At 41.0% G+C, this 17,718-nt stretch overlaps 1 protein-coding gene across 1 annotated transcript in view; it reads right to left on the bottom strand.

Moving 5' to 3' along the window:
* Positions 1-17,718, bottom strand: part of CCDC6 (coiled-coil domain containing 6) — a 321,876-nt gene that overhangs the window by 103,836 nt on the left and 200,322 nt on the right. The window contains exon 6 of the mRNA XM_053692244.1: positions 3,680-3,836. Coding sequence (XP_053548219.1) covers positions 3,680-3,836 — 157 coding nt within the window. The remainder of the gene's footprint in view (positions 1-3,679; positions 3,837-17,718) is intronic.

Below are 17,718 nucleotides of genomic sequence, written 5' to 3' on the forward strand. Positions count from 1 at the left end.
AGATGAGCCAGGGTTTTGAAGGAGACGCTCAGTCTAGGTTTCCCTGCAAAGGTATTAGAAGTTGAAGTCCCCGTTAGCTGGCAGGATCGGTCCGCATCTCTCAGCAGTGTCTGGTGTCTACTCACTCCAAGGTAGAATGATGCTGAGCTAATGTCCGTAGCAGTGGACTCCATTGTTAGCACATGGCGATCTGTTAGGAGCATTCCTTCCTCGTGGTGTAGGGATTCCTCAATAATCTCCCATGTAGTAGCCACAAAGTTGGCTGTGTCTGTAGCCGCTGTAGATTCTGTGTTAGCAGACTCTAACCCTTTCAAAATGGTATCTCCTTTAACTTCAGTTCTGCAGGTCAGCATTAGATCCTCAAAGTTACGCTGCATCGATTCTCCCATTCGATCCAGTGACACCTGTAGTTGAAGGTAAAAGTCCTCCATATTTTATGGTGTGGCAGGAGGTTCCGTATATAGCAATTCAATTATATAGGGCCCAAGATCACAGCAACTATGTGTAGGGTCTCACCGTCAATATCTCAGACAACTGTCATCTCTTGCGAGAGCTAACTGTTACACTCCGCCATATGTGCAACCTAATGAGTAAGTTGTAACTCCGGCTAAGTAGGAGAAAGGCGGCCATGTGGAGTTGTTGCTTTCTAGCATCTTTGTTGTGGATATTTTGGTCAGATGATGGTTTTCTTAGGACTCACGTCCATCAGTGTAAAGCTTAGACTTTCTGGTGTCGGTTAGTATTATCCAAGGGCTGGAATCGTGCTAGAATCACTCATGGTTATAATCATTAAGCTTTGCAACCACGGAGCACTAAGTTTCAGCGGCCATGTTGGTCAACGGCCGGCTCGAAATGCCTCTTTCTTTATTTGGTTTGCTGATAACCTTGAAAGATGAAATCTCCCTTGTGGAGGAGAAGCTTTGAAGTCCAGAAGATATCCCTGAGATATGATCTCCAACGCCCAGGGATCCTGGACATCTCTTGCCCAAGCCTGGGCGAAGAGAGATAGTCTGCCCCCCACTAGATCCGTTTCCGGATCGGGGGCCCTCTCTTCATGCTGTCTTAGGGGCAGAAGTAGGCTTTCTGGCCTGCTTGCCCTTGTTCCAGGGCTGGTTAACTTTCCAGCCCTGTCTGTAACGAGCAACAGGTCCTTCCTGTTTTGGAGCGGAGGAAGTTGATGCTGCTCCTGCCTTGAAGTTACGAAAGGCACGAAAATTAGACTGTTTGGCCTTTGATTTGGCCCTGTCCTGAGGAAGAGTATGACCCTTACCTCCAGTAATGTCAGCAATAATTTCTTTCAAGCCGGGCCCGAATAAGGTCTGCCCTTTGAAAGGAATATTAAGCAATTTAGATTTAGAAGCCACGTCAGCTGACCAGGATTTAAGCCATAGCGCTCTGCGCGCCTGGATGGCGAATCCGGAGTTCTTAGCCGTTAGTTTGGTTAAATGTACAACGGCATCAGAAACAAATGCATTAGCTAGCTTAAGTGCTTTAAGCTTGGCCATAATCTCATCCAATGGAGCTGTGCGAATGGCCTCTTCCAGAGACTCAAACCAGAATGCCGCAGCAGCAGTGACAGGCGCAATGCATGCAAGGGGCTGTAAGATAAAACCTTGTTGAACAAACATTTTCTTAAGGTAACCTAATTTTTTATCCATTGGATCCGAAAAAGCACAACTATCCTATAAGTAATGGATGACCCGTGGACTGTATACACTTAACAAGAGAAAACATAAATTGGCATTTATAGTGCTTTCTGACAAATGATCTCTTTTCATGTATTTATACTTTCCAAAAAAGCAGTCTACAATATCACTTGTGTCGCTGGGTAATAACAAGAAGGCCCACTCACCAGTTCATGACTTATGGGTATAAAAAGACTGTAGGTTAAGCAATTTCTTATTTGAAGAACTGTGTTTCAGTACCTTTATGATTTTAACAAAGTAGGAGGAAAAACTCAACAACCGCTAAATGCCCTATTCAGGAAATTAATCCTTACATGCATACGAACAATCAGAAATAAAACATGGTAAATAACCAGCTAACTGCACATTTTTTATAGAACTTGTATATATAAAATTTCAGTAGTAAGTCTTGGCTTCCTGGCTCCTAGAAACTAGCAAATAAGACTAAATAAGAGGTTTAACAAATACCACAAGCATGTTTGTGCACAACTGATACTGCCATACATACACTTAAAGGGACATGAAGCAATTTTTTTTTTTTACATGAATTCAAATAGAGCATACAAATTTTAAACAACGTTCCAATTTACTTCTATTATCAAATTTGCTTCATTCTCTTGGTATCCTGTTTTGAAGGAGCAGCAATGCACTACTGTCAGCTAACTGAACACATCAGATGAGCCAATGACAAGAGGAATATATGTGCAGCTACCAATCAGCAGCTATCTCCCAGTAGTACATCCCTGCTGCTGAGCCTACCTAGGTATGTTTTTTAACAAATGATATCAAGATAACAAAACAAATTAGATCATAGAAGTAAATTAGAAAGTTGTTTAAAATTGCATGTTCTATCTGAATCATAAAGAGTACTTTTTTACTTTACCGTCCCTTAAATGGCAAAAAGGGTGCGAGAATATTAAATTTTATGGCCTGAAAAAAGGGGGGGGAAATGCAATGCAATTTTTGTACTTTATTCTGGCAGTATAATGGCATTATTTGCTTCCATATTTTTCAAAAACTTTGATAGGTTAAAAAAGCTGAGATGTTATGGAGAAGAAAATAATTTAAGAAAATAGTATATAACACTATTCCATTAAAAAAAAAAAAAAAACAAACACACAAAGTAAAAATGAATACAAGTAAACAATTTTACATGTCAAGAGCTCTGCAGACAAATTAGACAAGCTGAATTGTTCTCAGACAGAGATTGTAAAATGTATTTAACATTTATGAATCAGCAATATTACTGAGGAGCAAGACATTTCCTTTGTATTTTATATATATATAACTAACTATAACTATTTAACTATAAAGCCAAATGAATCATCCTGAGCTTGTAATGTTACAATGCGTACTGACACACTTCTGTTGCTAACAGGGTGTTATGTAGTTTAGGTATTTTGATCAACTCTTGGGCGTCTAGATATCAGTCTGCACTTTGCATTTAAATAGATGGAATTGCAACTATGTGTTTATCATGGCTTCTTTTGCATGTCTAGAGTTACACTTTATTCTTTCAATGTTTTTAATTTTATTTAAGGTAACAATGGTGTTGGGTGTTTATTTTCACTGCTGTTTGTAAAATTTGCTTATATATATATATGTCTCCCTTTTTTCTACAGATTATCTTTGTCTTGAAGAAGGCTCGGATGTGAGCCGAAACGTCGACTTTGTCCTTGATGAATTGCTGAGATTCCTAATAAAAAGATTTTGTGGTTCTTTAAAAACACCCTGAGAGTGCCCTTCACTTCCAAGCTTTAATATATATATATATATATATATATATATATATATATATATATATATATATATATATATATATATATATATATATATATATATATATATATATATTAATGCAACTGAATTAGGTGCCAGAGATAGATTTCTAGGAATCATGGCTCCCTGGTTCTATGGATTTGTCAACCCTGGTCTTAAGACCACTCTGGAGGCAGAACCCTACCCCATTATAATAAAAAAAAAAAAAATCAAACCTCTCATCATCCATTTCTAAACTGGACTCGCTTTCTGACAGTTGCCTGCATAGGGCCTCTCTTCTTTCCATCTCTCGCTGTAGCTTTCTTTGAAGTCGCAAGTTTTCTTCTCTCATGTGGCGTTCTTCCTCCAAATATTGTGCCATTTTCTCAGTGTCTGCAATAACAGATATAATTACTTCCCAATTCATATTTTCATACTCAAAGTGACAGCACACAGCGGTAAGTTCCTACTGATGGGATGTAATAAAAAATAAATAAAAAAAAGCAAAGGCCTGGGTAGTAAATGAGCATGTTGGGATGTCTACATAAGAGATAGGCATACTCAGTGTCACCATTATGGGAGCTGGGATCTTTGTGAACAAAAAAAATCAGAGGAAAAAGGGAAGCTTTTCTGTAGCATACCTATTGTTTATATGAAAATATTAGGTTACTTTGATGTCCCTTTAAAAGGGACACTCAAGTCAAAATTAAACTTTTAGGATTCAGAAAGGGCACACAATTTTAAGAATATTTCCAATTTACTTCCATTATCAAATTTTGCAGAATCTTTTTATATGCACACTGTTTGAGGCACCAGTTCCTACTGAGCATGTGCACAAGCTCATATGGTAAACATATACTAGTCTGTGATTGGCTGATGTCTGTCAGATGATACAGGGGCTGGCAGAGGGGAGAATAAATACATTTGCCAGACAAAAAATAAAATCTACTCCCTACACAAGTTGTAAGACCTTTCAGAAAAAGGTAAGGGAGCTGCAGGGGTCAAGCATCTACTTAATTTCTAACTAGCTTATTACAAGCAAAAGGCGTATCAGTCATGCATCATTGTATGCTCTTAAAAGGTCTCACTAGAGCACTTAGGTGACATAAAAAAGAGCTGCAAGAGAAATCTGTCAGAAATAAAGTACCACAAATAACTACTACGGCAAAATGGCTTGCCAGGTACACATATCTGTTCTAAGGTATAAATAGGGCATATCACTGGCATAATAGTTGCAAGGAACATATTATAAGCAATAAAAAGGGCAGCATGTCAAACCTATGACGTTGGGCACATCTTCCAAAGGCTGTCATTTCCACCGTACTTGACCACGTGTGCTGCAGTGGAAGTAGACATTGGTGACAGTGTGCATGGAAACTAAATAATTAAGCATACCAGGGTAACATGGGTATGCAAGAGATTTCTTTTTAAGATTCTAACCAGTTTGGACATGCTTTCTAAGAGGTTTTGTCAGCCTTTTGCCAGGGCCATACAACTGGCACAAGCGGGTTAAACAAGGACATCATTTCTGGAATAAATATTTTTTCGTCTTTAGTTAAAACAGTTATGTTTGTAAACTGTAACTGGTTTCATAGGTCTATAAATCAAATAATTATGCACCAAGATTCAGAGAAAATGTACTGTACATTACTAATGGGGGAAAAACAGATAAAGAGGATTTTCTTGAAGAACCCTTGAGGTTTTGATTCTTAAAGGGACACTCAATCAAAATTAAACGTTCATTATTCAGATAGAGAATGCCATTTTAAACAACTTTCTAATTTACTTCCATTAACAAAATGTGCACAGTCTTTTTATATTGAAACTTTTTGAGTCACCAGCTCCTACTGAGCATGTGCAAGAATAAGTGTGTATGCATTTGTGAATGGCTGATTGCTGTCACATGGTACGTGTATGCATTTGTGATTGGCTGATGTCTGTCACATGGTACAGGGGGAGTGGAAATAGACATAAGATGTATAATGCTCTTCAACAGATTGTTTTAACCACAGAACACAGTGAGTTTTTTTCTTGTAATTTTTTTTTTTTTAATTATTCATATGGTTTTTTTGGAAATCTTCTAAATCCTCCACATACTAGAAAAATAGTTATTGCTTGCAACACTCAACACCGCAACATAAACTTGGGAAAAACTTTTCTTCCAAGCAGATCCTCAAATCACAAATTGACCTTGTAGGCAACATGTAAGCATAAGTCTGGTCAACACTGGAAACCTCAGAATTTAAATCTATTTTTATCACTTACAAAGGCATCAGCCTTCATTGACCAAGCTATAGAATTATGCTGAATTTTAGACAGGTTTGCCATGTGTCCTGTATTGAACTTGGCAGTCCAGTACTTCTAAAGACTGTCCAGTAAAATCTTTACAAAACATTGACACAAACATCCATTTTCTTAGGTCATTAAACTGTAACTAAGTTTAAGGCTGTATATCCAATGATGCCTAAATAAAAAAATATGGTTTCGTTAGAAAATGGTACTGCTCGTGCAGTCACGTTGTCCGCTAGTTGCCATGTATGTAAACAATTTAAGTTTCAATGCTGTGTGTGCAGGAGTAAATTTGTGAATAATCACTGTGATGTGCATGTTACTCTCAGCCAGCTGAGTCATATAACTGTGTTTTTCGAATGTATTAAACTCATTACTAAATCAATGTAACTGACAGCCAGAGGGGAGATAAAATCACTGCTTTACAAGTATTACTAGCATACAGGGGTAATTATCACTGTTTTATTTGTTACTGGCAGCCATGGGGATAACGCGCTGCTTATTAGTGGAAAAATAACAGAATTTATGCTTACCTGATAAATTACTTTCTCCAACGGTGTGTCCGGTCCACGGCGTCATCCTTACTTGTGGGATATTCTCTTCCCCAACAGGAAATGGCAAAGAGCCCAGCAAAGCTGGTCACATGATCCCTCCTAGGCTCCGCCTTCCCCAGTCATTCGACCGACGTAAAGGAGGAATATGCATAGGAGAAATCATATGATACCGTGGTGACTGTAGTTAGAGAAAATAATTCATCAGACCTGATTAAAAAAACCAGGGCGGGCCGTGGACCGGACACACCGTTGGAGAAAGTAATTTATCAGGTAAGCATAAATTCTGTTTTCTCCAACATAGGTGTGTCCGGTCCACGGCGTCATCCTTACTTGTGGGAACCAATACCAAAGCTTTAGGACACGGATGATGGGAGGGAGCAAATCAGGTCACCTAGATGGAAGACACCACGGCTTGCAAAACCTTTCTGCCAAAAATAGCCTCCGAAGAAGCAAAAGTATCAAATTTGTAAAATTTGGTAAAAGTGTGCAGTGAAGACCAAGTCGCTGCCTTACATATCTGATCAACAGAAGCCTCGTTCTTGAAGGCCCATGTGGAAGCCACAGCCCTAGTGGAGTGAGCTGTGATTCTTTCAGGAGGCTGCCGTCCGGCAGTCTCATAAGCCAATCGGATGATGCTTTTAAGCCAAAAAGAGAGAGAGGTAGAAGTTGCTTTTTGACCTCTCCTTTTACCAGAATAAACAACAAACAAGGAAGATGTTTGTCTGAAATCCTTTGTAGCCTCTAAATAGAATTTTAGAGCACGAACTACATCCAAATTGTGCAACAAACGTTCCTTCTTTGAAACTGGATTCGGACACAGAGAAGGCACAACTATCTCCTGGTTAATATTTTTGTTAGAAACAACTTTCGGAAGAAAACCAGGTTTAGTACGCAAAACCACCTTATCTGCATGGAACACCAGATAAGGAGGAGAACACTGCAGAGCAGATAACTCTGAAACTCTTCTAGCAGAAGAAATTGCAACCAAAAACAAAACTTTCCAAGATAATAACTTAATATCTACGGAATGTAAGGGTTCAAACGGAACCCCTTGAAGAACTGAAAGAACTAAATTGAGACTCCAAGGAGGAGTCAAAGGTTTGTAAACAGGCTTGATTCTAACCAGAGCCTGAACAAAAGCTTGAACATCTGGCACAGCCGCCAGCTTTTTGTGAAGTAAAACAGATAAAGCAGAAATCTGTCCCTTCAAAGAACTTGCAGATAATCCTTTCTCCAAACCCTCTTGTAGAAAGGATAGAATCTTAGGAATTTTTATCTTGTTCCATGGGAATCCTTTAGATTCGCACCAACAGATATATTTTTTCCATATTTTATGGTAAATTTTTCTAGTTACAGGCTTTCTAGCCTGAATAAGAGTATCAATGACAGAATCTGAGAACCCACGCTTTGATAAAATCAAGCGTTCAATCTCCAAGCAGTCAGTTGGAGTGAGGCCAGATTCGGATGTTCGAACGGACCTTGAACAAGAAGGTCCCGTCTCAAAGGTAGCTTCCATGGTGGAGCCGATGACATATTCACCAGGTCTGCATACCAAGTTCTGCGTGGCCACGCAGGAGCTATCAAGATCACCGAAGCCCTCTCCTGATTGATCCTGGCTACCAGCCTGGGAATGAGAGGAAACGGTGGGAATACATAAGCTAGGTTGAAGGTCCAGGGCGCTACTAGTGCATCTACTAGAGTCGCCTTGGAATCCCTGGATCTGGACCCGTAGCAAGGAACCTTGAAGTTCTGACGAGACGCCATCAGATCCATGTCTGGAATGCCCCATAATTGAGTTATTTGGGCAAAGATTTCCGGATGGAGTTCCCACTCCCCCGGATGAAATGTCTGACGACTCAGAAAATCCGCTTCCCAATTTTCCACTCCTGGGATGTGGATTGCAGACAAGTGGCAGGAGTGAATCTCCGCCCATTGAATTATTTTGGTCACTTCTTCCATCGCCAGGGAACTCCTTGTTCCCCCCTGATGGTTGATATATGCAACAGTCGTCATGTTGTCTGATTGAAACCTTATGAATTTGGCCTTTGCTAGTTGAGGCCAAGCCTTGAGAGCATTGAATATCGCTCTCAGTTCCAGAATGTTTATCGGGAGAAGAGATTCTTCCCGAGACCATAGACCCTGAGCTTTCAGGGGTTCCCAGACCGCGCCCCAGCCCACCAGACTGGCGTCGGTCGTGACAATGACCCACTCTGGTCTGCGGAAGCTCATCCCTTGTGACAGGTTGTCCAGGGTCAGCCACCAACGGAGTGAATCTCTGGTCCTCTGATCTACTTGGATCGTCGGAGACAAGTCTGTATAATCCCCATTCCACTGTCTGAGCATGCACAGTTGTAATGGTCTTAGATGAATTCGCGCAAAAGGAACTATGTCCATTGCCGCAACCATCAAACCTATTACTTCCATGCACTGCGCTATGGAAGGAAGAAGAACAGAATGAAGTACTTGACAAGAGCTTAGAAGTTTTGATTTTCTGGCCTCTGTCAGAAAAATCTTCATTTCTAAGGAGTCTATTATTGTTCCCAAGAAGGGAACTCTTGTTGACGGGAATAGAGAACTTTTTTCTACGTTCACTTTCCACCCGTGAGATCTGAGAAAGGCTAGGACAATGTCCGTATGAGCCTTTGCTTGTGGCAGAGACGACGCTTGAATCAGTATGTCGTCCAAGTAAGGTACTACTGCAATGCCCCTTGGCCTTAGCACCGCTAGAAGGGACCCTAGTACCTTTGTGAAAATTCTTGGAGCAGTGGCTAATCCGAATGGAAGTGCCACAAACTGGTAATGCTTGTCCAGAAAGGCGAACCTTAGGAACCGATGATGTTCCTTGTGGATAGGAATATGTAGATACGCATCCTTTAAATCCACCGTGGTCATGAATTGACCTTCCTGGATGGTAGGAAGAATTGTCCGAATGGTTTCCATTTTGAACGATGGAACCCTGAGAAATTTGTTTAGGATCTTGAGATCCAAAATTGGCCTGAATGTTCCCTCTTTTTTGGGAACTATGAACAGATTGGAGTAAAACCCCATCCCTTGTTCTCCTAATGGAACAGGATGAATCACTCCCATTTTTAACAGGTCTTCTACACAATGTAAGAATGCCTGTCTTTTTATTTGGTCTGAAGACAATTGAGACCTGTGGAACCTTCCCCTTGGGGGTAGTTCCTTGAATTCCAGGAGATAACCTTGAGAAACTATTTCTAGCGCCCAAGGATCCTGAACATCTCTTGCCCAAGCCTGAGCGAAGAGAGAGAGTCTGCCCCCCACCAGATCCGGTCCCGGGGGCCAACATCTCATGCTGTCTTAGTAGCGGTAGCAGGCTTCTTGGCCTGCTTACCTTTGTTCCAGCCTTGCATCGGTCTCCAGGCTGGCTTGGTTTGAGAAGAATTACCCTCTTGCTTAGAGGATGTAGAATTTGAGGCTGGTCCGTTTCTGCGAAAGGGACGAAAATTTGGTTTATTTTTAGCCTTAAAAGACCTATCCTGAGGAAGGGCGTGGCCCTTTCCCCCAGTGATGTCTGAAATAATCTCTTTCAAGTCAGGGCCAAACAGCGTTTTCCCCTTGAAAGGGATGTTAAGCAATTTGTTCTTGGAGGACACATCCGCTGACCAAGACTTTAGCCAAAGCGCTCTGCGCGCCACAATAGCAAAACCTGAACTTTTCGCCGCTAATCTAGCTAATTGCAAAGTGGCGTCTAAGGTAAAAGAGTTAGCCAATTTAAGTGCTTGAACTCTGTCCATAACCTCCTCATAAGAAGATTCTTTATTGAGCGACTTTTCTAGTTCTTCGAACCAGAAACACGCTGCTGTAGTGACAGGAACAATGCATGAAATTGGTTGTAGAAGGTAACCTTGCTGAACAAACATCTTTTTAAGCAAACCCTCTAATTTTTTATCCATAGGATCTTTGAAAGCACAACTATCTTCTATAGGGATAGTAGTGCGTTTGTTTAGAGTAGAAACCGCCCCCTCGACCTTGGGGACTGTCTGCCATAAGTCCTTCCTGGGGTCGACCATAGGAAATAATTTCTTAAATATAGGGGGAGGGACAAAAGGTATGCCGGGCCTTTCCCATTCTTTATTTACAATGTCCGCCACCCGCTTGGGTATAGGAAAAGCTTCGGGGGGCACCGGGACCTCTAGGAACTTGTCCATCTTACATAATTTCTCTGGAATGACCAAATTGTCACAATCATCCAGAGTAGATAACACCTCCTTAAGCAGAGCGCGGAGATGTTCCAATTTAAATTTGAATGTAATAACGTCAGGTTCAGCTTGTTGAGAAATTTTTCCTGAATCTGAAATTTCTCCCTCAGACAAAACCTCCCTGGCCCCTTCAGACTGGTGTAAGGGCATGTCAGAACCATTATCATCAGCGTCCTCATGCTCTTCAGTATCTAAAACAGAGCAGTCGCGCTTTCGCTGATAAGTGGGCATTTTGGCTAAAATGTTTTTAATAGAATTATCCATTACAGCCGTTAATTGTTGCATAGTAAGGAGGATTGGCGCACTAGATGAACTAGGGACCTCCTGAGTGGGCAAGACTGGTGTAGACATAGAAGGAGATGATGCAGTACCATGCTTACTCCCCTCACTTAAGGAATCATTTTGGGCAACATTATTATCAGTGGCATCATTGTCCCTACTTTGTTTGTCACATTCATCACATATATTTAAATGGAGAGGAACCTTGGCTTCCGAACATACAGAACATCGTCTATCTGATGGTTCAGACATGTTAATAGGCATAAACTTGATAACTAAGCACAAAAAACGTTTTAAAATAAAACCGTTACTGTCACTTTAAATTTTAAACTGAACACACTTTATTACTGAATATGTGAAAAAGTATGAAGGAATTGTTCAAAATTCACCAAAATTTAACCACAGTGTCTTAAAGCCTTAAAAGTATTGCATACCAAATTTGAAAGCTTTAACTCTTAAAATAACGGAACCGGAGCCGTTTTTACATTTAACCCCTATACAGTCCCTGGTATCTGCTTTGCTGAGACCCAACCAAGCCCAGAGGGGAATACGATACCAAATGACGCCTTCAATAAGCTTTTTCAGTGGATCTGAGCTCCTCACACATGCATCTGCATGCCTTGCTTCTCAAAAACAACTGCGCATTAGTGGCGCGAAAATGAGGCTCTGCCTATGACTAGAAAAGGCCCCCAGTGAAAAAGGTGTCCAATACAGTGCCTGCCGTTTTTTTAACACAATTCCCAAGATTAAAATAACTCTTCAAAGTTATAAACCATTAAATATGCTTATAAAGTAATCGTTTTAGCCCAGAAAAATGTCTACCAGTCTTTAAAGCCCTTGTGAAGCCCTTTATTCTTATATTTAAAACTAAGAAAATGGCTTACCGGATCCCATAGGGAAAATGACAGCTTCCAGCATTACCAAGTCTTGTTAGAAATGTGTCATACCTCAAGCAGCAAAGTCTGCCCACTGTTTCCCCCAACTGAAGTTACTTCATCTCAACAGTCCTGTGTGGAAACAGCCATCGATTTTAGTAACGGTTGCTAAAATCATCTTCCTCTTACAAACAGAAATCTTCATCTCTTTTCTGTTTCAGAGTAAATAGTACATACCAGCACTATTTTAAAATAACAAACTCTTGATTGAAGAATAAAACTACATTTAAACACCAAAAAACTCTAAGCCATCTCCGTGGAGATGTTGCCTGTGCAACGGCAAAGAGAATGACTGGGGAAGGCGGAGCCTAGGAGGGATCATGTGACCAGCTTTGCTGGGCTCTTTGCCATTTCCTGTTGGGGAAGAGAATATCCCACAAGTAAGGATGACGCCGTGGACCGGACACACCTATGTTGGAGAAATATAGATCATTAGGAGGGATTTTTGAGAGACCCCCTCCGACCAACCCCTGGCACCCTCCCCACAACCCACCCAGTATTTGTTTGAAGACCAGCTGGTAACCCTAATTTTAAAACTTCTGTGAATCTTTCATTTCCTGCAGTGTACAGTTGCTTAAAAATATCCTTCCTTTTCTTTTATAGATTACTAAAACTCTTTCACAGAACAGCACCATGCAAAGCTAGTCCAGAAATATTTCCATCACTTATTGGTATTAAGAATAAGAAATATTTGTAAAAACAATCAATTTAAAGTCCTTGCCAAAAACTTCAAAAAGGAAATTTATGCTTACCTGATAAATTGATTGCTTCTACGATACGACGAGTCCACGGATTCATCCTTACTTGTGGGATATTATCCTCCTGCTAACAGGAAGTGGCAAAGAGCACCACAACAGAGCTGAATATATAGCTCCTCCCTTCTCTCCACCCCCAGTCATTCGACCGAAGGTATAGGAAGAGAAAAGAAAAGCTAAAAGGTGCAGAGGTGACTGAAGTTTTGAAAAAATATAATCGGTCTAAAAAGACAGGGAGGGCCGTGGACTCGTCGTATCGTAGAAGAAATCAAATTATAAGGTAAGCATAAAATTACATTTATTCTACTAGATACGACGAGTCCACGGATTCATCCTTACTTGTGGGATACAATACCAAAGCAACAGGACACGGATGAACGGGAGGGACAAGACAGATACCTAAACGGAAGGCACCACTGCTTGAAGAACCTTTCTCCCAAAAATAGCCTCAGAAGAAGCAAAAAAATCAAATGTGTAAAATTTGGAAAAAGTATGAAGGGAGGACCAAGTCGCAGCCTTACAAATCTGTTCAACAGAAGCATTGTTTTTAAAAGCCCACGTGGAAGCCACAGCTCTAGTAGAATGAGCCGTAACCCTTTCAGGGGGCTGCTGTCCAGCAGTCTCGTATGCCAGGCGGATGATGCTTTTCAGCCAAAAAGAAAGAGGTAGCCGTAGCTTTTTGACCCCTACGTCTTCCAGAATAAACAACGAATAGAGAAGATGTTTGGCGGAAATCGTTGGTCGCTTGTAAGTAAAACTTCAAAGCCCGAACCACGTCCAAGTTATGTAACAGACGTTCCTTCTTAGAAAACGGATTAGGACACAAGGAAGGAACAACAATTTCCTGATTAATATTCTTATTAGAAACAACCTTAGAAAGAAATCCAGGTTTTATCAGAATGGAATATAAGATAAGGCAAATCACATTGCAACGCAGAAAGCTCAGAAACTCTTCGAGCCGAACAGATAGCAACTAAAAACAAAACTTTCCAAGATAATAGTTTAATATCTATGGAAAGCATGGGTTCAAACGGAACCCCTTGAAAAACATTGAGAACTAAATTCAAACTCCATGGCGGAGCAATAGGTTTAAACACAGGCTTGATTCTGATTAAAGCCTGACAAAAAGACTGAACGTCTGGGACATCTGCCAGACGCTTGTGTAGTAAAATTGACAAAGCAGAAATTTGTCCCTTTAAGGAACTAGCTGATAATCCCTTCTCCAATCCTTCTTGGAGAAAGGACAAAATCCTAGGAATCCTAACCCTACTCCATGAGTAGCCCTTGGATTCGCACCAATAAAGATATTTACGCCATATGTTATGGTAAATCTTTCTAGTGACAGGCTTGCGAGCCTGAATCAAAGTATCAATGACCGACTCAGAGAATCCCCGCTTAGATAAGATCAAGCGTTCAATCTCCAGGCAGTCAGTTGCAGAGAATCTAGATTTGGATGTTGGAATGGACCTTGAATGAGAAGGTCCTGTCTCAACGGAAGTTTCCACTGTGGCAGAGAAGACATGTGCACTAGATCCGCATACCAAGTCCTGCGTGGCCATGCAGGCGCTAATAGGATTACCGAAGCTCTCTCCTGTTTGATTCTTGCAATCACACGAGGCAGGAGAGGAAATGGTGGAAACACATAAGCCAGGTTGAACGACCAAGGAACTGCTAGAGTATCAATCAGTACAGCTTGGGGATCCCTTGACCTGGACCCGTAACGAGGAAGTTTGGCATTCTGACGAGACGCCATCAGATCCAATTCCGGTGTGCCCCATTGACTAATCAATGATGCAAACACCGCCGGATGGAGTTCCCACTCCCCCGGATGAAAAGTCTGACGACTTAGAAAATCCGCTTCCCAGTTCTCTACTCCTCGGATATAGATTGCTGATAGATGGCAAGAGTGAGACTCCGCCCATCGGATTATCTTTGAAACTTTGATCATCGCTAGAGAACTCCTTGTTCCCCCTTGATGATTGATATATGCTACTGTCGTGATATTGTCTGACTGGAATCTTATGAATTTGGCCAAAGCCAACTGAGGCCATGCCTGAAGCGCGTGAATTTGGCCAAAAGCCGCCTGAAGTGCGTGAATTTGGCCAAAGCCAACTGAGGCCATGCCTGAAGCGCGTTGAATATTGCTCTCAGTTCCAGAATATTGATTGGAAGGAGAGACTCCTCCTGAGCCCAACCACCCTGAGCCTTCAGGGAATTCCAGACTGCACCCCAGCCCAAGAGGCTGGCGTCCGTCGTCACTATTACCCATGCTGGCCTGCGGAAGCACATTCCCTGGGACAGATGATCCTGTGACAACCACCAAAGAAGAGAGTCTCTGGTCTCTTGATCCAGATCTGAGGAGATAAATTCGCATAATCCCCATTCCACTGTCTGAGCATGCACAGCTGCAGTGGTCTGAGATGAAAGCGTGCAAACGGAACGATGTCCATTGCCGCTAACATTAGTCCAATGACTTCCATACACTGAGCCACTGATGGCCGAGAAATGGACTGAAGCGCTCGGCAAGTATTTAGAATCTTTGACTTTCTGACCTCCATCAGAAATATTTTCATGTCTACCGAGTCTATCAGAGTTCCCAAGAATGGAACTCTTGTTAGTGGAACTAGTGAACTCTTTTCTATATTCACTTTCCAACCGTGAGTTCTTAGAAATGCCAACACGATGTCCGTGTGAGATTTGGTCAGATGATAAGTTGACGCCTGAATCAAGATATCGTCTAGATAAGGCGCCACTGCTATGCCCTGCGGCCTGAGGACCGCCAGAAGGGACCCTAGCACCTTTGTGAAGATTCTGGGAGCTGTTGCCAACCCGAAGGGGAGGGCCACAAACTGATAGTGTTCGTCCAGAAAGGCGAACCTTAGAAACTAATGATGATCCTTGTGGATAGGAATGTGAAGATACGCATCCTTCAGGTCCACGGTGGTCATATATTGACCCTCCTGGATCATTGGTAAAATTGTTCGTATAGTCTCAATCTTGAACAATGGGACTCTTGAGAAATTTGTTTAAGCACTTTAGATCTAAAATCGGTCTGAAAGTTCCCTCTTTTTTGGGAACCACAAACAGATTTGAGTAAAACCCCTGTCCCTGTTCTAGTTTTGGAACTGGACAAATTACCCCCATGGTATAGAGGTCTTTTACACAGCGTAAGAATACCTCTCTTTTTGTCTGGTCTACAGACAAACGTGAAAGATGAAATCTCCCTCTTGGGAGAAAATCCTTGAATTTCAGCTGATACCCCTGGGTCACAATTTCTAATGCCCAGGGATCCTGAACATCCCTTTCCCAAGCCTGAGCGAAGAGAGAAAGTCTGCCCCCTACTAAATCCGGTCCCGGATCGGGGGCTGCCCCTTCATGCTGTCTTGGTAGCAGCAGCGGGCTTCTTGGCTTATTTACCTTTATTCCAGGCCTGGTTAGGTCTCCAGACTGACTTGGATTGAGCAAAATTCCCTTCCTGCTTTGTGGCGGAAGAGGAAGTAGAGGGTCCTCCTAAAATTATTTTGTTTAGCCCTCATCTTAACAGTCTTATCTTGAGGCAGGGCATGACCTTTACCTCCAGTAATGTCAGCAATGATTTCCTTCAATTCAGGCCCGAATAGGGTCTTACCTTTAAACGGAATAGCTAAAAGCTTCGATTTTGATGACACATCAGCAGACCAAGATTTAAGCCATAACGCTCTACGTGCTAAAATGGCAAAACCTGCATTTTTCGCCGCTAATTTAGCCATTTGAAAAGCGGCATCGGTAATTAAAGAATTAGCTAGCTTGAGAGCCTTAATTCTATCCAAAATAACATCTAATGGGGTCTCAACCTTTAGAGACTCCTCTAGAGCCTCGAACCAAAAATCTGCTACAGTAGTAACTGGAACAATGCACGCTATTGGTTGTAGAAGAAAATCCTGATGAATAAACAATTTCTTTAGAAGACCCTCTAATTTTTTATCCATAGGATCTTTGAAAGCACAACTGTCCTCAATAGGTATAGTTGTACGCTTAGCAAGGGTAGAAATAGCTCCCTCCACCTTAGGGACCGTTTGACAAGCATCCCGAATGGTGTCAGATATGGAAAATCAGTGGACTCGTCGTATCTAGTAGAAGAAATATTTGTAACTGAACATTCTGTTAAGTAGACCCTGTACATATTATGAAAGCAAAACTTAACTGTGGATTTCACAATTTGATAAACTCATTGGAATCACGTCTTATCTTTTACAAATGAGAAGAAAACAGAGTATTCAAAGGCTTATGAAACACCAAGTTAAAGAGGTCAGGAAAACAAACAACATTACTGTCTGTAGTAATCATTAAACACATTTTTTTCAGACTTTGTTATTTGCTGCAGTTTCCAACATTCCTAGAGTTCTGTATTTTCAAAGATATTTTTAGTTGCAGTTCTTTTCTACTATCCAAGGCGTTAGAACCCTTTGACTGCTGGAAACCACAGCTAACTTCCAAAAAATCCTGAAAAATCTAGCAATCAGCCTATAGGAGAAAACTTTTTATACTTTGCCAGTTAACTGCAATCTGTTTGACCATGCACTTGTTAAAAAGATTACCATTTATGTTGGAATCAGAGGTTAAGCCATCTCCCCCCCCCCCCACCCCATGGTAAATTCTATAATGTGCAGAGGGAAGAATATATATGATAGTAATTTTGCAAGAACACTAAATGGCATCACTATTTCCTGCCTTGGATTGCTCCAGACACCTACATAGGTATCTCTTCAAAGAAAATTTGATAAAAAATAAAAAATAAAGTAAATTGGGAAAAAAATAAAACGTGTATGCTCTCTTTTTCATATGTCTGTAATTACTTTTAATTGGTTAACAAACAAATAATTAGCTAAACAATTTAAATCACTAACTCTAGGTACCACAGACTCTACATAGCAGTTGCTTAAAATTAGTGTGGCCTGTCATTGTAGACTTTAATTACTAAAAGCAGAAATACAGACATTAAATCCAAAATAATGGTGTATCTTGGCTTATATTCCTATATAAAACTCCCCATTGAGAGATACCCCTATTAAAGGGACAGTCTAGTCCAAAATAAACTTTCATGATTCAGATAGAGAATGTAATTTTAAACAATGTTCCAATTTACTTTTATCACCAATTTTGCTTTGTTCTCTTTGTATTCTTAGTTGAAAGCTAAACCTAAGAGGTTTATATGCAAATTTCTAAACCCGTGAAGGCCGCCTCTTCTCTCAGGACATTTT

This window comes from Bombina bombina, chromosome 9 (genome assembly GCF_027579735.1).
Source record: "Bombina bombina isolate aBomBom1 chromosome 9, aBomBom1.pri, whole genome shotgun sequence".
NCBI lineage: Eukaryota > Metazoa > Chordata > Amphibia > Anura > Bombinatoridae > Bombina > Bombina bombina.